Source organism: Talpa occidentalis, unplaced genomic scaffold, assembly GCF_014898055.3.
Source record: "Talpa occidentalis isolate TD23 unplaced genomic scaffold, MPIMG_talOcc4v2.1 talOcc4.9, whole genome shotgun sequence".
Taxonomy (NCBI): Eukaryota; Metazoa; Chordata; class Mammalia; order Eulipotyphla; family Talpidae; genus Talpa; species Talpa occidentalis.
The window spans coordinates 14863984-14887819 of record NW_023605305.1 but is presented as its reverse complement, the minus strand read 5'-3'; the positions used below and the strand labels follow the sequence as shown (position 1 = coordinate 14887819).

Here is a 23836-nt window from a genome sequence, read left to right as displayed (position 1 = left end):
GCGCGCGGCTGGGGCGGGGCCTGTGCCACCCCGCCCCGCGCGCCGCCGGCCCCTTCCCCTCCCCCTCGGGGGCCCTGGCGCGCCCAAGACCCGCTCGGAGCCGAGCCGACCCTCTAGCAGGGGTGCCGCGCGACCCCGAGGCCCCTCCCTGATCTGGGGCTCGCAGTGTGAGACTTGGGGCAGGGAGCCCCGGGAGGCGAGGCGAAGATTTGGCCAAGGCCGCCGCCTCAGCCTGGCTCGGGCTTGCTGCGCCCAGCAACCCACCCGAGGCCACGGTGGTGCTCCTCGGCTTGGGGTTTCGAAGGCTTGGGCTGTTTTCAAATCTGAAGTTCCCAAGCTAGGGATCCTCGCCGCCAGGGACCACCTCACCACATCCCCCCACCTCAGGTGACACCCACACCACGGGCCTGGAGGCACAAGCACAACCCCGACTTGGAGACTTCTCGCAAAGTTCCTCTCAGATAGGCAGGTTTCGCCATGGAAGGGTGGTGGCAGGAGACGGACCACGCCCTGGGGAACCAGATGAAGGCCAAGGTAAGAGGTTGCCAGCTTTGGAAAGGTGGAGGCAGAGAGGTGTGAGGACTCCAGAGCCTGGGCAGCCCTAGTTGAAGTCCACTCCACGCTGCAGATGGCACTCCCGACTGCTCCTACCCCCAGCAGACTTCAGGGGCTCAGAGGGAGCAGAGTCTAGCAACCAGCTCAGAAGTGCTCCCAGGTTCAGGGCTCTGGAAGTAGCCCAAGAAGACAACCCTAGCTCCATGAGCAAACAGTGCCCTGCCTTGCTCCGGGGAAACCAGTTCCTCACTGCAGCCCCCACACAGCAGACCTCCTCTCAGAGGATGACAGAAACTTCCCAGTAACAAACTTGCCCTATGATTTAGTGCGGCTTCACCCACTAGAAACTGGCATAGGTAGAGATCTCATTCACCGTAAAGGACAACAGGGGAATGGAAATGGTAGATAGGACTTGATGCTAGAGATGTCAAAGGTCCCTCTGCTGCTGTCAGGAAACTGGCTAACCACCCAAGGCTTTGGCTCCAGTAAGGCAGAATGAGGGGTGGAGCAGGGGGTGGTGGTAATGGAAGGCAATGGAAAACTGAGGAGTCTGTTAAATATTTTATTTTGTAATCAAAATAGGCAATACAAACCAGTTGACATAACAAGGATTCATATAAATAACTGCTTATAAACTTTATGAGGAAAAATACCCGTGAGCATGGTGGCTGGGCTCCCAACACAGGGTGGAGACCAGCCAGGCGGCTCTGCTTTTAAGAGGCAGGAGCCCAGAGGCTGAGGGGACAGCTGGGTGGAGCTGTTCTGAATGGAAGGGATAAGTCACTCCATAAATAAAACACAAACTTGTAAAAACACTTAAGGAGTCTCATTCAAGTCTAGGAATGAGGTCCAGGATGCTGCCTAACAGGCTGAAGCTTTGCAAGAATCTCAGTGGGTGATTCTGGGCTCCTGAACTGCTCCCATACCTACATTTGTAGGCCCTGCTTGGCCCAGCACAAGATCTAGAGGAGCTCTGGGCCAGCCCAATGACCAGACACAAACAAGTATGTGTGAGATGCTCCCTAAACAAGGAGGCAAGAGAATACCAGAAAACACAGAGTCCAAAAGCCCCAGAAAAAAAAAAACAAAAAACCCCAGAAAACACTGGAAGTTCTATCTTAAGGTCAATATATCCAAGGTACTCTGAATTGTCACGCAACCCAGAGCAGGAAAGGGAAATGACCCCAGCCCTTAAATGAGAGGCACGAGAGGGCAGAGCACTGACCTAGCCCCAGGGGGATGGGGTGAGCAGCTTAATAGTTGCCCTATAGCATTCTGGGGGAAAATTCTGCCCAAACCCAGAACCATAGAAAGGAGTTTATACTCTTTGTCAAAGCCCAAGAAGGGGGTTACCTAGGAGGCCTGAGAACAAAGAAGGGGGTAGGTGGGGTATGTTAACTACATGACCAGGACCCCAAAGACAAAGGGCAGCTGGAGAATGGGGTCTCCTATAAAATGGCATGGTAGCACAGATGAAGGCGCCCTCACTATAATCCCTAAGCCCCAGTTTTAGTGGGTACTTTGCCAACAGATTGCCCTGAGGCTTCTGTGAGAACAAGAGTGCTAAGGAAGCAGCAACAGGACCGGGCCTGAGGAAACCCAGAAAGCCAGCTTAACTCTCAGGAAGTCTGACACAAGGGCGCCTGAGCGTTCTCAAATGGTCACTGTGACCGGTACTCAGTCTTCCCAGGTCCCGCTAATGAACTCTGGGCTTTAGCAGGATCAAGGTACAGAGCGGGAATGAATGCGGATCCATCCCAGAGGACGGAGAAGGTAGATGAGCATCCTATTTGCCTCTGATGCAAACCTGGGACTGGCGACAGTCTGCAAGAGGACTTATCAGTCAACCTACAGAAGGTAATTAGTAACACACCCTCAAAGGGTAAATCAGGATGAGAGCACAGATGCAATCCAACAAGGCAAAGCCAGTGTGGAGGAGGGGCAGATAGTTCTCTAACTGGTGGTTGGCCCCAGATGCAGGCTCTTATCTCCCCTTTGCCTCTTCTCTTTGGGAATAGCAGCAGACAGGAGGCAAGAGATTATCAGGGCAGGACCCACTGGACTGGGCGCTCATAGACCAAATCCCCCCTGGAGGAACAGAGCCTGCCCCACCCCCAACATTCCTCACTGTGTGACACAGTTTTCTCCCATATCCTGGGCGTATCTGTCTGACATGGTGGTCCGTAAGTCCTCGATGTCACGGCGTAGTTGTTGAACCTCTTCTAGTTTCCTCCTGATCACATCCGGCTTCTGCAAATCTAGCTGAGTCCTGGGATGCTGTGCGGCTGGGGAGAGCATTTCATGAGAATGTTAGTACGTCACTTAGGAGACAGGTTCACGTAGAGGGGGCAGTACAGCAGACAGGCAGTGCCATGAGGCCCAAAGTCTTGATGACACACACTGTCAAAAATGCAGTAGAGTGGCTGATTAGCTTGTGATCTAAGGCTACTTTCTGTTTGTCCTGCACGTAGGTACCCCTGAGGAATGCCTATTTCCAAAACAGATTTACTGAACACCTACTTTGCAAAACACATGAACTGCAGAGGGGAGTAACCAGGCCTATGTGGCCCTGTTCACACAGTACCATAAGGATGGGAAAGTGAATGGGGGTGAGAGGAGCATGAAAGCTACTCTCTCAGATGCCAGGTGGGCCTGAGCACTCACAGTGGATGCCGAGGAGCAGAGAGAGATTGGGGTCATGGCCCTGGGCCCTCTGAGTCACGATGCTGCAGACAGCTTGCAGATCTTGAAGGCAACTGGCCAATTCCTGGTGCAGCTCAAATGCTAGCTGGGCTGTATCTGGTGAAGATGGAGACCCTGGCTGGGTCTGGCGCAGGTGTTCCTGGAGCGTCAAATTCTTCTCAATAAGGTCCTGGTTCTGCACTGAAAGCTGAGCAGATAAGATAGGGAAGCACATTAACCAAGGTCCAGGAAGACACAGTATTTGTGCATGAGTGTGGATACGTGTGCATGTGTGTGGGGAGAGGAAGCACTGAGTCACCCTCCCCACCCCTACACCCACAGGCTAGTTCCTGCTGCAGTTAGACTGGGCCCAGAGAGCTCCAGCACTGGAGAGGAAACTTTCCTGTGCCCCAGCAGACTCTGAGTCATTAGCCTCCAGGTTTCTGTTCAGGAGCTAGAGAAGATACCCCCGCCCCTCAGAACTCTATCTGAAGCCAGTCCCTCCGCCAACTCTGTTAGCCAGGCTATTAGAGAAGGCTTAACGTGAACTGTGAAATCTGAGTAGGTACTGGTTTCAATCTCTCCCTGCCACCCTGCCAAAAGTGGCCACCAGCCAGCCTGATCGGAGCGTGTCAGAAGAATAAAGGGGGCAAGAAAGACATGACAGGAACACTGGGAGGGGGGCTGGAAAAGCTGGGGACCTGGAGGACATAGTATTGGAATGTGTTCTGTCTTTTCAAACCTTCGCCTCAGAGGAATTTGGCTTCACTGACTGGACCATCTATTCGTGTATACCTGTGTCTCCTTCCCTCTCTCTTCCTGAACAGCTTAGTCCTCCCCACCTCTATTCTGTTTCAAAGACACTGAATAGAGTTCCCCCTCCAGTTCAGCCCTTTACCCACAGTGGGTCCTGTGACAATCCCAGCTCCAGAAGAATCCTTCCAGGCACCTGGCCAGTGACTGCCCCCTACTGACAGTTGTTTCTTTCAGGGGGACCACCAAACTATCTTCTTGAATGAACCCTTTCTCTGTAACTCCACAAACCTGTGGCTGTAGGCAGACAAAGGGAGAATTAATTTCCACTTCCAAAAAGTATATCTGGGTAATTATGGCCACTCTAAGACAGGCGTAAGATCTTTTAAGTAAAGGCTGATACAATGTCTCTTTCTATTCTGTTAAAAAATCTCAGGAGGGGTCTCTCAAACCCAAAGGCTACTGCGGAAGAAGGGATGGGGGAGGTACACAGAAATCAGGCTGTATGTAGTACCACGAGGCCTAGTTGATGCGGCTCACCTCTTTCACAGCTGTGCGCAGCTGCTGCAGTGCTGTCTCCCTCCGTTGGGCCTCCTCTTTCAAGGCCTGGCTTGTTCCTTCTTCTTGAGCCACTTCCTGCTCTAGGCTCTGATTCCCATGGCGAGGAGCGATGGGAGAACAAACCAAGGGTGACAAGTTGACATCATACCATATTGCTTCTGGCTTGGACTATACAGTAAAGTCCCACTCATACATTACTAAGATTACTTTAGAACAGCCTTGATCTGTGACTTTCCATTTTAAACCCTTCTATACCCTGATCATGTACCAAAATGGAGGTCAGCTCCTCAGCAGTCTGGCCTTTAACTTACTTTTCTCACCCAATCTCTTAACCCTCCACCCAGCCTCCCTTCCAGCCACACTGAATGACAAAGGCTCCAGGTTCCCCTTTGTCCAGACTGTATTCTGCTTTCTAAGGCCCACCTGAGCCTTCTTCAACCTGCAAATCAGATCCAATTAATCCTAAGTCCTTCCTGCTACTCCTACATCCATCATGGCTCATGAATGCATTTGTTGGCTATATGCATGGTTCTTTCTTTCCCTAAACCATGACTTTCTTTTCTTTTCTTTTTTTCCAGATTTATTTATGCATAGAAGAACTGTGGTATAGGCCAGAGGTGCAGGCGGTCAAAGGATTTACTAGAGACAGAGTGGGGAGCAGAACAGGTGGATCTGAAATACACTGCTGAGGAGCAGCGGGTGAGACAGGAGAGGTCTGCTGTGCCATGTGGGTCAGCTCCCTGGCCGGGGATTGAACTCGTGCTGCAGTGGCTGGTGATAGCATGATAGTGCTGAGACTTTAACCCCTACGCTGTCAGGGAGGCCCAAAACGTTGGCCTTTTTCAACCTGTGTGGAACCTCAGGGTTCCAGAAAGCCTACTCTGAGATCACTTGAAAACTCTACAAAAGACCTGGAATTTTAAACAGGTACACATTCATTAGGTTTGACATCTCCTTACAGAACTTGAAATTGGTGAACTAAATAGATATAGCCCAACTCACATAATGGCAAAGGTAGTACTACAGCTTACAGTTACCCCGTGTGAGTGTATTTTCATCTGCTTTGGTGTGAAAACCTCTTATAAAGTCCAAAGAGAACCTGAGTGAACCTGCTTTACCGAAGATTTCTTGGAGAACTCAATTAAGGACACTCCTACCCACTCTGGCTCAAAAGAGCTCAGAGTCATCTTTGATTTTTCTTTATTCTCTCAACCACTGATTTCTCTCAATTTTATCTCATAAATTTCACTTAAATCTGTCACTTCACATCTCCTCCTTGTTCTGCTGCCTTTATTATCTCTCAGTAGGATTCCTGCCATTCGCCTACCTGTATTTCAGATCCACCTGTTCTGCTCCCCACTCTGTCTCTAGTAAATCCTTTGACCGCCTGCACCTCTGGCCTATACCACAGTTCTTCTTGCATCTTTCCAAGTGGCACACTCAAGTTCCACACTCAAGCCTGAGTTGCAAACCTGATGACATCACACCTCAGTTAAATGGTACCCTAGATTACCATCACCTACCTCAAGAACAAAAGCTAACTTAGTTGGAGAGACAGTCTTTTCATTATTCATTTCTCCACCTACCATCTTAACTTCAGATAAGCTGCTTGAAGCTCCATATTTAAACCATGATGTTTCCTGTCTCCATGTTCCTACCTGTGCTATTTTTCTCCTACCTGGAATCCTCACACCATTCTATTCAATGGCTCTTCTTTGCCTGCTAACTCTTCTTCCTTCTCCAAAGCTCATGATCTTTGGAAGTCCTTCCTTGACTGCCTCTCCCTCTGTGATTCTGTATTCTCCCAGGGTAACATGAAAGTTAATGTGCTGAAATCCCTTCCCAACAAGACCAGGCTAAAAATACTGACTGGGGCCATCCTGGTGGTGCAGCAGTTAAGTCTCAGCACTATCAAGCTATTGGCAGCCACTGTAGCATGAGTTCAATCCCCAGCCAGGGAGCTAACCCACATGGTGCAGCAGACCTCTCCTGTCTTGCTCGCTGCTCCCCTCAGCAGTGTATTTCAGTAGATCCACCTGTTTTGCTCCCCAATCTGTCTCTGATGAATCCTCTGGCCTACACCTGCATCTCTGGCCTACACCCAGTTCTTGTATGCATAAAATAAAATAAATCTTTAAAAAAATAAAAATACTGACTGACTTTTACTGTTGTTTTAACACTGAGCAAACTGTATGGCAGAGAACAGAAAACAGCATTGGCTGAATTCTAGAGATTCCATCATTAAATCCTTCCTACCATGACCTTAAAGACTCTAGCTCACCTGTACTTGTGAACGCAACTGATCCATCTTCTGCTGTTGTTTCTCCACAATCTACAAAGCAAAATTATCAAGGAAGATTGCTGGTGAGGTTAGAGGGCAAGAGGTTTGCACTGTGATCTGGTAATTAGCCCTACTAGCTATAGCCAGACAATAGTGAGACCGGAGGAAGTTAGCTCTACCTACAGAAATATAACCCAGACTCCCTATTCTGGTTAACTAAGCTTCACACTCCTATACTCAGTCACAAAGCGGTTTAGACAAGAATGTAGTGTAAACCATGAGCAATATGGTTATGTAGTGTAAACCATGTGCAATATCAGGGGCATACCCGCTCCCTGATGACTACAGGCAAGTGGAATCACTTTATATAGCTAGGATACATTCTGGTTCTGCAGTAAATGACATTACTAAAAGTTCAGGATAAGAAGCCTGCCCTAAGAGCCCTAACACTTTGGTCATAATGACTATTCAAAGAGAGAACTGAACAAGCTCCAGTTTCTTGTTACTAATACCTCATGCATTGTCTAAACCATTTCTGGGTCTTTTTTTTTCTGTTGACCTGTCATCAGGCTCACCCACAGGACCTAGCTCCTGCTCTAGGGAGTGAGAGCCACCCCACTGGTCAGAGCTCTGTCTAATACGGCAGTTCTAGCTGTATGGGCCTGAGCAGTGAAGGAAGTGCACCAAGCTTCAGTGCACCACTTTGGAGCATCTAGCCTAGTTATTCAGAGGGATGTCCTCCCATAACTTCCTTTGCTGTCAGAAAGATATGTAAAATACAAACTTAATATGGAGGGGAGACTTCTCAGAAAAGAAAGAGAAGTTCTGGGTAGCAGATCCTACGTGGCCCAGGGCTAAAAATTTATGGTTCCATCCCAATACTCAATCTTGTCCTTTCTCTCAGCCTACCCCACTGCAACCCGGACATGGTCACCTTTCGGAGAGCGTCGCACTCTTTCTGCCAGGACTCCATTTCCACTTTTGGACCATTTCCATGTGAGGCTGAACCTTCTCCAATGGCCTCCTCCACACATTTTGTATCTTCCAGGCTGAAAGACAGTGGCCTCTTCAAGAACTCTGAAGTCAGAGAGAGATGGCTTTGACTCCTGATTCTGCTATTTACAGTATGTTTTAGGGCAAGAAACTTAGGCCCTTTCAAGCCACAGTTGGGGATGATATCTTAGGTCTATTGTAAATTAGGGTATGTCACACAGAAGCTGCTTGGTATACGTTAATTTCCTTCCCTAGAGGCTGGTATTTATATGATGTGCCACCAATTCTCTATCTGTCCAAGGTTCTTTTATTCTGTGATATTTAAAAATGAGCATTTATCACATGTACTCATACTTTTTTTTTTTTTTAAACTTTTTTTTTTTTTTTAATAGAGGCATGTTTTATTTATTTATTTGTTTGTTTTGTTTATACATGCACTGGGTACAGTCAGAAGCGCGGGAGGGTGAGAGAATCCACCAGAGCCAGAGCGGGGAGCAGAGCAGGCAGAAGGACCGAAGTACACTGCTGAGGGGAGCAGCAGGCGGCAGGAGAGGTCTGCGCGCCATGTGGTACCCTCCTCCGGTGGCCGGGGAGCAGCCGGGGATCGAACCGGCGCCACAGAGGCCGCGGGCAGCTTCGCAACCCAGCACTCAACCGCTGAGCCACTGGGGAGGCCCTGTACTCATACTTTGAAAATCATACATATATAGAGTAGACATTTTGGAAAATAACGAAAAAAAAAAAAAAAGTCCCTTTTTTTGCCTTGGCACACAGTTTGTCCCCGAACATCACTTCTGACACCAACTAATGGTCTCCTTCAGCAGATTCCCACATTCACTTTCATCATGGCCCATTTGCTGGGATAAACAACAGGGTCAATGCAGTTGAATATAGAATGAGAAATCAAATCCATCTCATTAGAAATTGGATTTGGTCCAAGAGGCTGTTGAAACACAACTCTCACATTTTCAGAAACTGCTATTAATATGGAGGAGGCTCCCAAGACACCCAGACAGTACATTATGGTATCTTGTTTTGTTCTCAGAACCTGTTGTGGCAACTGAGAGCAATCCCTAGGGCTGAGGAGGAACAGATGCTTCTGGTAGCCTTTGTTTACAAAATGTGGATAACCCCCAAGTCCTCAGCACCAGGATCTATTTTTGCAGAGACCGATAACTCATTTCCCACTTTACAAAGTGCTTTCATTCAATCAATAAACACATACTCAAGGATTATTATCCTGGATTATTATTATGCCTGGTACTGGGTTTGATCCCTCCAAAGGATACAATGACAAGCCCCTACTATATCCCCCATACTGTATCTTAAAGAGCTGACTCCTTGCACACAGCTTTCCTATTACAATCCAAAGAAAATAAAACTCAGAGAAGTAGTGAGTGAGGTAGCCAGAACTAGAACCTAGCTCTCACTCTTTTCTTTAAATCCACAGGGGTATTTACCTATGTCTAGTGGAGAATTCTGCTTCTCTGTGTCTCAGGTTTCCCAGTTGAACTTCCTTCTCTCTGCAGGCTGCCTGGGTCTCCTCCAGCAAACTCTCCAGCTCAGTCACTCTCTCCTGTAGCTCTGTGCTCTTCAACTCGGAATCCTTAAGCTGAGAGACAGGATCCAATGCTTAGGTCAGCAAGTCAAAGGAAATTTTGTTTGGGAATCTCAAAAATTTTGTAGTCCAGTTGCAAATCTGACAGGTGTGAATCTGGACATGACTCCTTTGGGATTTTCCTTTCAGGAAGCCCAGAGGGTAACTGCATACAGCAGAGGCTGAGAAAGTCCCCCTGCTTAGCCTCTCCCTGTTTGTCCCAGGTATGCCCAGACATTGCTGCTACCTGCTGGCTCTGCTTCTGATGGTCTTCTAGGGTGGGCAGGTCAGCAAGGTAACGCTCCAAGGTTTCAATACGCTGCTGCTTCTCCCGGTTCTGCTCTGATTCCTTTTGGCATTTCTTTTTCAAATTATTGATATGTTTATCACGACCCCTGACCTAGAGAAAGAAATGTAAGAATCTGTCTCCATTTACTACTCTGGGTATCTAAATATTAACTTTTTTTTTCTTTCTTCTTTTTTAAAACATTAGCTTTTTTTCCCAAGTGACCAATGTCTCTGTTCTTAGGGCTAGTGAAGCTCATCAAATCTTACTGTTTGTGATGCATATACTACAAAGTAAACACAGTTGAAATTTTCAATCAAGATCAGGGAAGAAAGACTGGGCAGTTTTTAAAAACTGGTAGAAATTCTGTATAATAAAGAATTTGGTCTTTGTCTGGGTTACAAGGAGATAACTTCTAAATGCTTAAAATTTCATGCTAATGAGATAATTCAGAATGGGGCAACTAGAAAGTAAGAATAAAGTTGAGAAGTGGAGATGGGCAGGAGACTGAGTTCAATTATATCTGCAAAATAAGCCCCAATAAAAGCTCTGGATGTGAGCTTCCTGGTTGGTGAACACATGGTTACAGTGGGAAGGTGACATGCCTTGATTCCCTGGGGTGAAGCCCAGAAGGCAGGCTTGATACTTTCCCAGACCTCACCCTATGAGTCCCTTCATTTGGCTGGTCCTGATCTGTATCCTTTTTTTAAAAAAAAAACAACAAAAAACATTTATTTATGCATACAAGAACTGGGGTGTAGGCCAGAGGTGCAGAGGGTGAAAGGATTCACCAGAGAAAGTGAGGAACGAACATGCCGATCTACTGAAATACACTGCTGAGGGGAGCAGTGAGCAAGACAGGAGAGGTCTGCTTCGCCATGTGGGGTTGCTCCCTGGCCAGCCGGGGATTGAACTTGTGCTGCAGTGGCTGGCGACAACTTGACAGCACTGTCTTTAACCCCTGCGCCAACAGGGAGGCCCCTGATCTCTATCCTTTATAAAAGGTAATCACAAGTATAGCACTTTTCTGAGTTCTGAGTTATTCTGCTGAATTACTGAACTTGAAGGGGTCAAGGGAAACCCTGGATTTATAGTCAGTTGGTCAGGCATATGGGTGGCCCAGGAACCCAGAACTTGCAGTTGGCGTCTGCAGGAAGTTCAGTCCTGTTGCAGACCGTGCCCTCTGGGTGGTATGCATTAGAACTGAAATGCACACGTATATACTACTCTCCCTTGTAGCCAACTACCCAGTCTGGCGAGGTAGGTAATGCAGTTTTCCTTAAACAGCACACATGATGTATAAAGCTAAGCAGTCATTTGGAAGGGCGAATGAAGAGCTGTGTTCATTGTGTTTATTGTCATATCCCCGATACACAGCACAATGCTTGGCACAGTGCAGGCACTCATTCATATTCTGTTGAATGGAAACTTTTCCTTCACTGTTCTGGCTTTTTCTCTGGTTTATGAGAAACAAAGCAAGAGGAAGAAGAGGAAAAAGTAATACAAATTTATTGATGTCAAAGAGAAGGCAAGCGTAATTTAATCCAAAGACAGTATAGAGCTTTCTGAAAATCAGCCAAAAGCTTCATACTACATATGAACTGTACTCTTTTAAGCTCTGAAGCAGTGATTTTCACACTTTGGTATGTATCAGAATAACCTGGGAAGTTTACTGAACATGCTGAAAAAACATTAAAAAAATCATGACCTGATCACAGATGTTTCTCTTCTTTTTTCCAAAACAGCTCTAAAATGACAGTGTGAAAAGTAACATAACTGCAATCATATTAAAATAGGGCAGGAGAAAGTCTCCATAGAAAACACAAATTTATAGTGTTTAAACTGGATCTGCTCCTTCAGCTATTGGGCCAAACTGCTAACACTAAAAAATAATTTACAAGAATGAGAATAACTTGTTTGAAAGAACAGCTAGAGAACTGTTTCTTTGTGATTCCCTCCACCTGACCATTTTATCCCATGACTCCTTTAATTGACCATTATCTCATCCTCCATTACTTCATCATTCTTGTTCTCTCTAAAAAATAAAAGAAAAAAACAACCAACCCTGACTTTTGTTGCACCTCCAGACATTTTTGGGTTTTTACCTATTATTTGTAGACCTCAAGTTGCAATTCTCCACTATTCCCAAATAAACACATTTGGGCTTGCCTGCTAACTTTGCTGTTCTCTCTCTCTCTTTTTTTTTTTTTTTTTTTTAATAGAGGCATGCTTTATTTATTTGTTTGCTGGTTTGTTTGTTTTGTTTATACATGCACTGGGTACAGTCAGAAGCGCGGGAGGGTGAGAGAATTCACCAGAGCCAGAGCGGGGAGCAGAGCAGGCAGAAGGACCGAAGTACACTGCTGAGGGGAGCAGCGGGCGGCAGGAGAGGTCTGCACGCCATATGGGACCCTCCTCCGGTGGCCAGGGAGCAGCCGGGGATCGAACCGGCGCCGCAGAGGCCGCGGGCAGCTTCGCAACCCAGCGCTCAACTGCTGCGCCACCGGGGAGGCCCTCTCTCTTTTTTTTTTTTTTTAAAGATTTATTTAGAACTGGGGTACAGGCCAGAGATGCAGGGGGTGAGAGGACTCACCAGAGACAGAGTGGGGAACATAACAGGCAGACTGACTGAAATACACTGCTGAGGGGAGCAGTGGGCAAGGCAGGAGAGGTCTGCTGTGCCATGTGGGTTGCTCCCTGGCTGGCTGGGGATCGAACTCATGCTGCAGAGGCTGTGGATTGCTTCATAGTGCGGTGCTTAACCCCTTGCACCACCAGGGAGGCCCCTGCTGTTCTCTTAACATTTATGGCATCAGAAGTTAGACTGGAAGAAGACGAACCCTGATAGCTTTTTGTCATTTCCATCCAGGTTGAAGGTACCACTCTCAACTCACTGCTATGAGCACCTTACAGTCACTCTTGGTTGGCAAATCTACTCTGCATTCAAAATCTGTGGAGCTGAGTTCTACACCTGTTGGGTGTTTGCTTCAGTGGCCTAGCCTCTGCTTGTGATTCTCCCTCTGGTGAGTACTCTTCTAATCTTTTGTTACGGAATTCCAGTTTCCTACTACCAGTATGCTAGCACTTGGAATAATTTGGTATAAAGGTTTTGGCCTTTCTGTGAGCAATTCTCAGAGTTTTTTAGCTCCCATTTTGGAACTACAATTGGTTATAGCACAAACATTTTGGTCTGTCCTCTTATACATTTTTGCTTAAATTGAACAGAATAAAGATAATTTAGGGCCTCCCTGGTGGCGGAGGGTTTAAAGTCTCAGCGCTATCAAGCTATCACCAGCCACTGCAACATGAGTTTGATCCCTGGCCAGGGAGCTAACCCACATGGTGCAGCAACTTCTCTGTCTCGCCTGCTGTTCCCCTCAGCAGTGTATTTCAGTAGGTACACCTGTTCTGCTCCCCACTCTGACTCTGGTGAATCCTCTCACCACCTGCACCTCTGGCTTACATCCCAGTTCTTGCATGCATAAATAAATAAAATAAATCTTAAAAAAAATAACTAAAGATTATTTAGAATTACGGCCATCTTGGAGTCCCTGTGACCTCCCAAAATTGAAAAACCATGGATCCAAAACTAAGCAAACTGAATAGGATGCTTATTATTTGGTGTTCAGATAGCCTCCTTATAGTCGCTTACAGCAAGAGATAGACTCTAAAATTATGTCCCTCAAAGTCTATCACAAATCTAAAGGTAATGAACAACTAAAAGATAAGCCTCTGAGATCTCACACCTTTCTTGTCCTCCTCCTGCTCCACTATCCACTACCTAGATTTTGGGCCCAATGGAGCTGACTAATATTACCAGAGAGATTTATTTTTCTGTTTGGCCCAGCTGAAACCTTAAAAGATATTTGAAGGGCTCTTTTAAAAAAATAATTAACTACATGGTCAATTTTATTTGGCCAAACTGGAAGCTGATATTCAGAGTTTGACAGGAATCTTTTTTCTTTTACAATCCTTTGCAAAATCAGAATTGTAACTCCAAGAGGACTATTCCCAGAGCTTTGCATTCCAGGTATTATTTTATCTGGACCATTGCTCTAAGATGCAAACCTCAGGAAGATAATAAAAGGGGGGAAAAAAGGAGAAGAGAGGTGGCCCTTTTAAAATTAAAAGTGGTATATGAAGGCTTCTTTAGTCAAAATCTAGCCCACCGAAATTTTGTACCTGATTCATGGCCAAAAATTAAAAGCCATAGGTCAATGTTTACATTTGTTTCTATGTTGTATGTTACAGATGTGTAATTTTTTTCTTACCTCTGGATGGTATTACCAAAATTAATTTGTGAAAAAGTTTTAATTGGCTTGCAAGTATCTTTATAAATTATTTCTAAAACTCAGAAAAGAAAGAAAAACTAACCTAAGTGGTTTTTCAAGTTAACATGACCCCAGATAATTTTTGGTAAATGAAAGTTAACTTAAATTTTGGTTTGATTAAAATAGGAATGTCTTTAAGTTATCAGTAAGCATAATACTTTTTATTCTACATGGGTTTATTAATCCAAATAAGCTCATGTTCTCTAATAGCAGAAATAACTTAATACCTGACTAATATTTCATAAATTTTATGGATATTCTAAACATAACTAATTAAATAGTTTTTTGTTGTATTTTTGCATAGAAGAACTGAGGTGTAGGCCAGAGGTAAGGGGTGGGGTAAGAGGGTTTACCAGAGACAGAGTGGGGAGCAGAACAGGTATATCTACTAAATATACTGCTGAGGGGAGTAGCAGGTGAGACAGGAGAGGCTTGCTGTGCCATGTGGGTTAACTCCCTGGTCCGGGATTGAACTCAGGCTGTAGCAGTGATAGTGCTAAGACTTAACCCCTAGGCCACTTTTACAGTCACCTTTAAGCTAGATCTAACTTTTGGTCTGGATCAAACTGCCAACATTCCAAGAAGCTTACAAGAATGAGAATATGCTGTTTGACAGGACTGATAAGAGAATTTACCTACTTTTTGACCTCTTCATCTGACCATTTTACCTTGTGACATCTACATCTGACCATTACTTCATCCTTGTTTTCCCTCTATTAAAAAAACAACTTTTATCTCTCCTTGGAATATACTTTAGGTTTTTACCTAAATCTGTATACCCCAAATTGAAATTCCCTACTAATCCCAAATCAACACATTTTGGCTTATCTGCTAAACTAGCTGTTCTCTTATTAGAGGGTTAACAACAGGAAAGAAAGTCAGCAGAGGAAGAAACAAAAGTATATGAAGAAATTTCAATGTGTTTTTACAGTGGACTTAAAATCTACAGTGGGAATTAAAATTTGGAAACAGTGCACTCCTCTTAACAGCCAAGAAGCTCTGCACTGAAGCACTCAGAGGTAGTGTGATACTTCTGAGACAGGTATCAGCCACAGACTAAAAATAGGGGATTCACCAGAAGTCCATATACAGGTTAGCTGGATACTATCCTTGCTCTAGTTTCTCCGGCAGGACCCTGAACACTTATTCTCTGGAGAAATCAAATGAGGAGACCCCAGTCTCAATAATCTCAATAACAGCAGAGGAGTAAAATACTAGGTTGAAAACAAGTATAAATAAAAATCTATGCACGAAATTGTGGGACACTAAGCCTAATCTCCTTTTCAGTGCCAAGAACCTATAGGCCGAAAGCATACTGACCCCAGCCTCTCCAATTATTACGCAAAGATTCATTTCTAGACAGAATGAGATTAAGACATTCAGATGATATTTGAGTGTTCCCAAATGAAAAAGGACAATCTAAGCCTGATAAGTCCACCAGGCAATTACAACTAACCCAGAGCTTCATCCAGCATTTAAATACCTCATTCTTAAATAAGTGCCCACGCATTCAAGGATGAACAAGTCTCTAACATGAAAGACACTAAAACAAAACAAAGGGACATCAGAGAAACAAGAAACACTATAAGCAAATGTAAGCATCCTCAAAAGCTATCATCATCAGAGGGGTAAGACATCACATTCACTAGACAAAAATAGCAAAATATGCATTTACTATTCAGAAATATAAAGGAGAAAAAAGAGAAGAGGATGAATTCCTTTGTGATGTGAATTTACCACATGTTTAAACAAACATCTTGCAACCCCGCCATCAGGCATAACTGTGCAGACTGGTTTTGCAATCAGTTCAGCTGGTGGCACGTCACATCTTGGAGCAGTGAGGTATACAATTTTACCTCTCTACAGTAATTTTGTGGATGAAACAGAAAGGAAAGGTTCCATTTTTAGTAAATTGTCTTACATGAGAAGTAAACCTAGTGTCTCACCCAAATGGTTCTCTCTGGTTTCAACAATGTGGGCCAGTAACAGCTTACGCTTTTAGCAGAAAAGGACCAATAACCAACTCTTGTGATTTAGAGACCTATAAGCTCATTACACTCACCCTTTCTTCCTGTTTCTTCCCCTCCTCTGAATGCTTCTGCAGCGCCACTTTGAGTGACTCTCTGATGAGCTGAACTTCAACTTCTGAAGCAGAGAGTTTCTTTTCAAGCTCCATCTTTTCTTTGCTCAAGGCTTCGGTCTTCTGTGCGAATTGAGCACGTAAGAAAGTGTTCTCTCGCTGCAATTCCTGCCAGAAATAGTATTCAGTATATAACTATTCCTTACTCGTACAGTCCTAAGGACTTTAATTATCCCCAACAACTTTATGATCAAATAGCATCTTCAAGCAGGGCCTCTAAAAGTGTGGTTCTAGGACTAACAGTATCGGCATCACCTGGGAGTTTGTGAGAAATGAAAATTCTTGAAATCTACTCCCAGGCCTACTGAATCAATCTCTGGAGATGGGCCCCAAAACTGAGTTTTAACTCAGGAGGTTTAAGCTCCAGGTGATTCTGATGCACATTCACATTGCAGGCCACTGCGTTAAAGCGATTCTGAGGAGCTATACCATAATGGGAGGATTCCAGGATAAGACGTCAGAAGACCTGGGCTCAAAGTCTTGCTCTTCTCCACTTGTTCTCTACATAATCTTACTATATGATCTTAAGTCCAACTTCTTCTTCCTGAGGCCTCAATTTTTTTTTATCAGTAAATTAAAGGACTGAATTATTAGACGTTTCTAAGGACCATTCTCAAACATTCTGATTCTACAAGATAGAATACTATCTTAACAGGCCCACTATGTAGAAAAGTCAGTACTATTTTCTAGTACCCATCACTCAAAAAACTGAAACTGCAGAAGAAACTTGGTCAACAGAGCAGGTTTCTTTTAGAACCACTGAATTCAGTGAGAATATGGTTTCCCCTTCAGTTGCTCCTAGACATGAAGAATAAAAGAAGAATGGTTCTAACCCCCCACTACTACTGCTTCTCACTTCCCCGGCCAGGTTGATGGATTAAAACTTCTCAAAATATCATCCAACTCTAGAGCCTTGCACTATGTACTATGTACCTTGCTCTGCCTTCCTTTTCTCCCTGGCACCAAGGAACCCAGACTTCTATCTGCTTCAACTCTCAAGTCTGCCCCCATAGGGACAGAAGAAGCAATGCTTTATAATTAGGATGATTACTCTTTAAGAGCAGCTATACTTGCATCAGTTGGTCTTTTTTCTATCTTCTGGTGCCAAGCACAGGGAAAATGCTGAGTTGAGAAAAACACAATGCCATCTTGACTACTAAAGCTTACCTGCAGCCTCAGCAAGCAGACATCCCCAAAGGGGGCAGGGCGGCCTAAAAGGGCACTGTGGACTTGTAGTTCACTCTCTCGCACTTTTTGCTCCAGCTGAGAGATATGTTTCCTCTGCCTGCAAAAGCAAAGAGAATAAAGTCCAGGGGTCCTGACATTATACCACTTGCCGTATGACCCCCCACTTTCCTTAGATGGGTATAATCCCAGCTGCTCAGATGTTGGATTCTGAGCAGCAATATTCTGCTGAAGGAGGAAGAGCAAACGAAAAAGCTGGCTGAGGGAAAATAAGGAAAGATCAGTTGCAAAGAACCAGTGCCCCCAGAGCCCTTGCAGAACTATACAACTTATCATATTACCAGACATAGGACTTGGTTGCTTATCGGCCTAGCTCTATCATGGGGCAGGGCATGGGCCTAAACAGGAGGAGTATGCTGCCCCTGGGGAGAACCTCATTAGATGCCAGGAAAGCAGAGGCTGGCCTTATGTCACCTCTTGCCCTCTTACTTGTCGATAAGGAGCTCCTTTTCCTTCAGAAGGTGTTCATTACTGTTCAAGATGCTGATCCACTGTGCTGGCTCTAAGGTGGGCAGTGAAGAAGCAAAAGCAGCAGGATGGTGGCAGATGGCTCCATTCTGAAGCTGGAAAGACAAGCAGGCCCAGATGGGCTTGATTGTGACCCATAGGCACCTGAGAACACCTGAGCAGTACCCAGCTAGGTCTGTAGTCAAAGCCCACTCTGGCTCAGTCTGAGAAGGGCCAGTGTTTCTGAAATAATTTTAGCTCAGATGCATGACTACAGAGAACCTGCCAGGGAGACTTCTGCCAACTGAACTCTCCCTGCTCAGAAGGGCTCTAGTTTCTAAGAAAAGGTCAGTTATCTTTCATTATATGGCAAGAGAGGCAGACCAGGAGTTAAAATGTCCTCAACAACCAGGAAAGGAGAATATGCCGTTTCCTTCCTTCCTTAAGCAGAAAAAGGACTTTTCCTTTTTTAATATAAAAATGGTATAGTGGACGAGCAGAGTTCAAAGGAGATTTTTAAAGCCTAGTTCAGCCACTTACCAGTTTTCTATCCCTTGAGCAGGCTGCTTATTCTAAGAACCTGGTAAATTTTATATTTACTTCATCAGGGTACTACAAAGATTAAATAAGATTCTGAATGTAAAAGTACCTAACCTAATGACTAGTTATAAATACAAAAATACAGTCAGTGTTAGTGTGGCTAGGAGGTTCCTCTACTGTGGTATTTAATTAGATGACAAAGATTCAGTGGCGTTCATGAGTCTTTACTTCCTGTCTATAAATGTCTTCCTTCTTTCTTACATCCGTTTTCTTTAGAGTCAAAACTTATAAGACAAAACATATACAATCCTACACAAAACCTGCAAAATTCAAGAAATGAAGAGCCTCTACCTGCATTTGCTCCATTTGTAAACGGATCAACTCCAGCTGCTGCCGACAAGTGCTGAGCTCACAAGATCGTTCCCGGGGATGCCAAGGATCAGAACTAGGCTGCCATACCTGAGAGGGTAGAGGCTTTGAGAGCCCAGGAGCGGGTTGGAGTCCCAAAGGGAGCAACCCGCTGCTGCTTGGGTGTGGTCCATTCCGCTCACATACCACCCCACTGCCTGGTGCTTTCTTGGTCTCAGGCAGCACTTTGTACAGCTCCTTGTTTGTGTCAGTTCTTGGGTTGTGGAAGTGGACTCGGTAGTGGGGATCCGAATAAAGTGTCTCCATCATGGCTGACTGATTGAGGGTAGACTCCATACTGGGAATATCAAACTTCCTCACCTCTTCTTCTCTTTCATGGCCCACTGCTGGAAACCAGGACTGCTCAATTCCATTTTCTCCAGCAGCACCACAAAGATACATGAAATCTCTAGATGGGCCTGGAGAACGTTTCATTGCACCAAGGTCTCCATTTCTTGTCATTCCCACACTTTCAGCCAACCCTGACAAATGAAGTTTGGAGGAAGAGGGTCCAGCAGGTGTAGAATTTGGCTTGGCAGAAGAGGTCCCCAAAGTAGAAGGCATCACATGGGCTGTTGGAATGGTTACATGGCTTTTGATGGGCTGGAAAGATGGGCTGCTATTTGAGCTGCAAAAATCTGCAGAGAGAATGGTTATTCATAAGTGAAAATTGAAGCAGCAATTTTTCTTGATTTTGGCACTATGTCAGACATTCTGTGCCTGTCTGGGAACCAGGTAGAGAGGCCACTATCATCAGAAGCTCAGGCAAAAAGACACAGCAGAGCCTAAGTGGGAGATAATGTTCTAAATTGAATGCCATTCAAGGTAAACCAATAAAAGGCAACACTGCACTTTTAACTTATACTCTGTCCTTTGAATTTGAATGAAAAAAAAATCTTAACAGTCAACCAAAGCTAAAAACTGAACTTAAAAAAAAATCACTTACTTAAGGGAAATGGATTAGGTCCCACTCTTCTGGGAGCTGGACAACACTGAACTATAATCCAATCTAATAAATATGACCTTTCCAAGTGCTGCCAGAATCCTCTGTGACCTTCAGAAGCTCCCCAATGGAGGTGAGCGTGGAATCTAAACTCTCCAAAGAATAGAGCAAACTGGACAATGCTCTCTATATTCAGGGCAGGGGGTGCAGCATCTGAATCAGAGTCTGTTCTCTCTCCCACCAGCCAGATCAGACTGCCTAGATATATAAAGTTATTTTTAGTAACTCTCAGGTTTCACTCTAGCACAGTGAGCACTCTTAAGTGGATACACACTGAAATCCTCTATTTTATATTTTGCCACTCACCCCCTTGTTTATATCCAACTGTGACTTTTCCCTTTTCTTTCAGACTGGATTTATGCTTTCTTTAGTTCCTGCCTAGTCTTGGCAGACAACTTCCTGATTAACCCTAGCACAGAAGTTTCATTATTTCTTCATATTCCCAAACTTTCAAGTGCTACCCAGAAGATAAGGTCACAGAACTAATGTGCTAGGGCAGTGGGCTGCAAGCAAATAAAATAGAGTGTGAGGAAACACCTGTTATCTTCAACAGGCAGAAAACTCAATAAAAGGGGACAGGGATTATAAGTTTTCCTTTTTCATCTATATCCAGTACTTTTTCCAAACCAAGCACATCCACCATAGAGAAGGATGGACTACCAATTTGTTTCTCTTTTTTCTTTCCAACTACCAACACAACATACAAAGAAACGTTTAATAATCATGCTCTATTTTCCCTAACTTCCCTAGCTTAGGCAACCATTAAACTATTTTCTGTGTATACACTGGATTGGCCTATTCTGGACATTTCATGTAAATGGAATCATATAATAATGTGGTCTTTTGTGTCTGGCTTTTTTTCACTTAGTATAAGTGATAAAGTACCAAAGTGATTTGTTTTGCCTGTTTTTTGTTTTCATTGAAGTAAAACATTGAGATGTGATTTATATGTATAGAATCACACCCTTCAGGTGTATATTACCACCACACCCCCTACCAAGGCACCAAAGTCCTCCACCATAGCCCTCTCCCTGCTTTCCCTCCCCACAAAGTGACTAGTTTTGTGACTTTAATCAACTCATTTAACATTCTGAAATTCAGTTTTCTCATCCATAATATGGAAACAATAAAATGGTCCATAATTCTTAAAGGCATTCATGAAATAATGTAAAAAAAATTAGCAAATGTAGCCATCACAAAATATTTAATAAATAGTTATTATTATCATTAAGTCCTCTGCCTGCCAAGTTATCTAAATTAAAAAAAAAAAAAAACCCACAAAGCATTTTTATAAAATACCTGGCAGTTCTTACTTAATTTTAAGTGCAAAAACTAGTGGCAAAAACAATAAGATATGGGCCTCCCCTGCTGGCGCAGTGGTTGAGCCCTGGGCTGCGAAGCTGCCTGCAGCTCCTGCAGCGCAGGTTCAATCCCTGGCCACCGGCGAGGGTCCCACATGGTGCGCAGACCTCTCCTGCTGCGGTCGCTGCTCCTCTCAGCAGTGTGTTTCATCCATCTGCCTGTTCTGTTCCCTGCTCTGTCTCTGGTGAATTCTCTCACCCTCCCGTGCTTACGACTGTACCCAGTGCTTATATAAATAAATAAGTCTTAAAAAAAAAAAGATATCATTTAAAAAAAAAACAGTAAGATACAAGCTTGCAAAGAAAAAGATCAATAGAGGGTGGAAGGGATGGGATAAGTTTTGTGAGACAAAAAAATTTTTTTCAATAGATCTTGAAAAGTAAGATTTAGCACAAATGAGAGGGGCAAGATGAGGTGAAAACTGCATAAAGAGGTCCAGATTAAAGAAGAAAGGAACTCTGTGTGTGTGTATGTGTGTTTATAAAAATAGTTCAGTGCTTTTTTTTTTAAAAAATGATTTTATTTTATTTATACAAGAACTGGGGTACAGGCCAGATGCGCAGGAGGGTGAGAGGATTCACCAGATACAGAGCAGGGAACAGAACAGGCAGAAGGACCGAAATACACTGCTGAGGGGAGCAGCAGGTGAGATAGGAGAGGTCTGCTCGCCATGTGGGTTGCTTCGAGGCTGGAGGGGATCGAACCGGCACTGCAGAGGCTGCGGACAGCTTCACAGTGTTGCACTCATCCACCTGTGCCACCAGGGAGGCCCCAGTTCAGTGCTTTTTATAGTAAAACATCTGGTAATAGTAAGAAATATGCTTGAGGGCCTCCCTGGTGGCACAAGGGGTTAAGTCTCAGCTATGAAGCCATCCAAAGCCATTGCAGCATGAGTTCGATGCCCACCCAGGGACCTAACCCACATGGCGCAGCAGACCTCTCCTGTATTTCAGTAGATCCACCTGTTCTGTTTCCCATTCTGACTCTAGTGAATCCTCTCACCCCTTGCACATCTGGCCTGTACCCCGGTTCTTGTATGCATAAATTAATAAATCTTTAAAAAAAGAAGAAAGAAATATACTTGAATAGATAGAATAGGTCCAGATATGAGGCTTCTGAACTTCATTTTCCAAATAATAAAAATAATTTGAGCATTTGCCGAAAAGTAAAAGTATGAATCAGGCTTTTACAGATTTATAATCTGTCAGTAGAGGGAAAAACCTGAGGTCAAGAAACCTATTAGAAAGTTATTTCAGATATAACAGCAAAAATTGAGAGGATGAGACCTGCTACGAGAAGCATGGGGTAAAGAGAGTCAAGAAGATTCCTTGGCTGAATATACTGACTTATGAACTATCTGGAAATGACAGTGTACCTGGAACACAATTAGAAAATGACAACTCATACCGACTGGTAGTCAAATTATTAATCCAAACTTACCTTCCGCAATGTCTGAGCACGATGTGCCAATGGCCGTGTCTCCACTGTCAGCTGTACTTGAACAGCGGCTGAAGCGGCTCCGAAAGGCCTCTGAGATAACTGGGGTCTGCCATTCAGTCCCCAGGGAAGTGACCTTCTGAATCACACTGGAACCTGAAACAAGTGGCATTTCCCACATTTAGTGTCAACCAGCTGATATAACTCCGTAAGACTTATTTTTTAATCACTTAAACCTAAAAGAAAAGAGCAACAACTTACCCCTTCTCTCCTGTGCCTATTTCAGTTACTCTGAGTTAGTTAATTTTAAATGGAAATGCAGCATGAGAGATGAGTGTGTCCAAAGACAGAAATAAGACCTACCAAGAATCCAGGAGTGCTGGCACAGAAAACAGTATTTAATAGCAGCTGCCATTTTTGAAACCTTGAAGTCACAGCACTTTACAAACATGAGCTCATCTACCTACTTACTGTAAAGTACTATTATCCCTACTTTGCACAGGACAATGCTGAGATTTGAACACAGGTTGTTTTGATTCCAACACCTACATTCTTTCCTCTTTCAAAATTTTGTAAAGGTGTTTTTGGCATTCTGGGCATGACAATTATTCAATGTGTAGGATGGTTTAGCTTCCCTGGTCCCTAGTAACAGTACTCATCTCACCATCACTACGAAACTCCCAAATACCTCATGTTTTCAAATGCTCCCTAGGTTATAAACAGTCCAGGCCTCTGTTGAGAACCACTGTTTTACTGAACAAGGGCAGGTGGCATGAAAGTCTATCTGAAGAGTTTAAGACTTTGAGGGCAATATAAAAGAACTATTAAAATTTCTGAGCTAATAAGGCAAAACCAAACCTGATGAGATTTATTTGACTCCATTAGCTTGCTGTTTGAGGGTTAAGTAGATAGTATTCAATAAAAACTTGATCTAACATCTTAGTAAAGACTTAAATTCAAATATTTTTTAAAAAGCACCATAATTTTTCAAAATTATATCTGATGATCCATGTAAACAAACAAGCAAAAAGGTAATGGCAGCTACTTACTCATTTAAAGTGTCAGAGTTTGAGCTGAAATAAGAAAACATGATTTTTTACAGACTCTTTGATTTGGTGGAAGCAAAATGACATTTGAACACAAATCACCTTATTCCCTTCTTTCAAATTTAGTGCTTTTCCCGTCTTTTAAAACTTACTTTCTTATACTTCTGCT

At 44.1% G+C, this 23836-nt stretch overlaps 1 protein-coding gene and 1 long non-coding RNA gene across 4 annotated transcripts in view; one reads left to right on the top strand and one right to left on the bottom strand.

Moving 5' to 3' along the window:
• Window positions 1-82: 82 nt before the first annotated feature.
• Window positions 83-21028, top strand: LOC119235079 (uncharacterized). 2 transcript variants are annotated; one of them, XR_005122780.2, is made up of 4 exons: window positions 83-534; window positions 2276-2412; window positions 12578-12731; window positions 18688-21028. It is a non-coding gene; the product is annotated as an uncharacterized LOC119235079 (long non-coding RNA). The 2 variants fall into 2 exon arrangements; XR_005122781.2 differs by having other exon boundaries at window positions 2273-2412.
• Window positions 1105-23836, bottom strand: part of CEP85 (centrosomal protein 85) — a 29757-nt gene continuing 7025 nt past the window's right edge. For both annotated transcript variants that reach the window (XM_037498123.2, XM_037498124.2), the window contains exons 3-14: window positions 22625-22777; window positions 18763-19457; window positions 17854-17987; window positions 17347-17464; window positions 16102-16287; window positions 9670-9822; window positions 9286-9437; window positions 7767-7881; window positions 6833-6883; window positions 4531-4638; window positions 3220-3445; window positions 1105-2840 (exon numbers count right to left, since the gene is read on the bottom strand). In XM_037498123.2, coding sequence (XP_037354020.1) covers window positions 2680-2840; window positions 3220-3445; window positions 4531-4638; window positions 6833-6883; window positions 7767-7881; window positions 9286-9437; window positions 9670-9822; window positions 16102-16287; window positions 17347-17464; window positions 17854-17987; window positions 18763-19457; window positions 22625-22777 — 2252 coding nt within the window. In that variant the 3' untranslated portion in view covers window positions 1105-2679. The remainder of the gene's footprint in view (window positions 2841-3219; window positions 3446-4530; window positions 4639-6832; window positions 6884-7766; window positions 7882-9285; window positions 9438-9669; window positions 9823-16101; window positions 16288-17346; window positions 17465-17853; window positions 17988-18762; window positions 19458-22624; window positions 22778-23836) is intronic.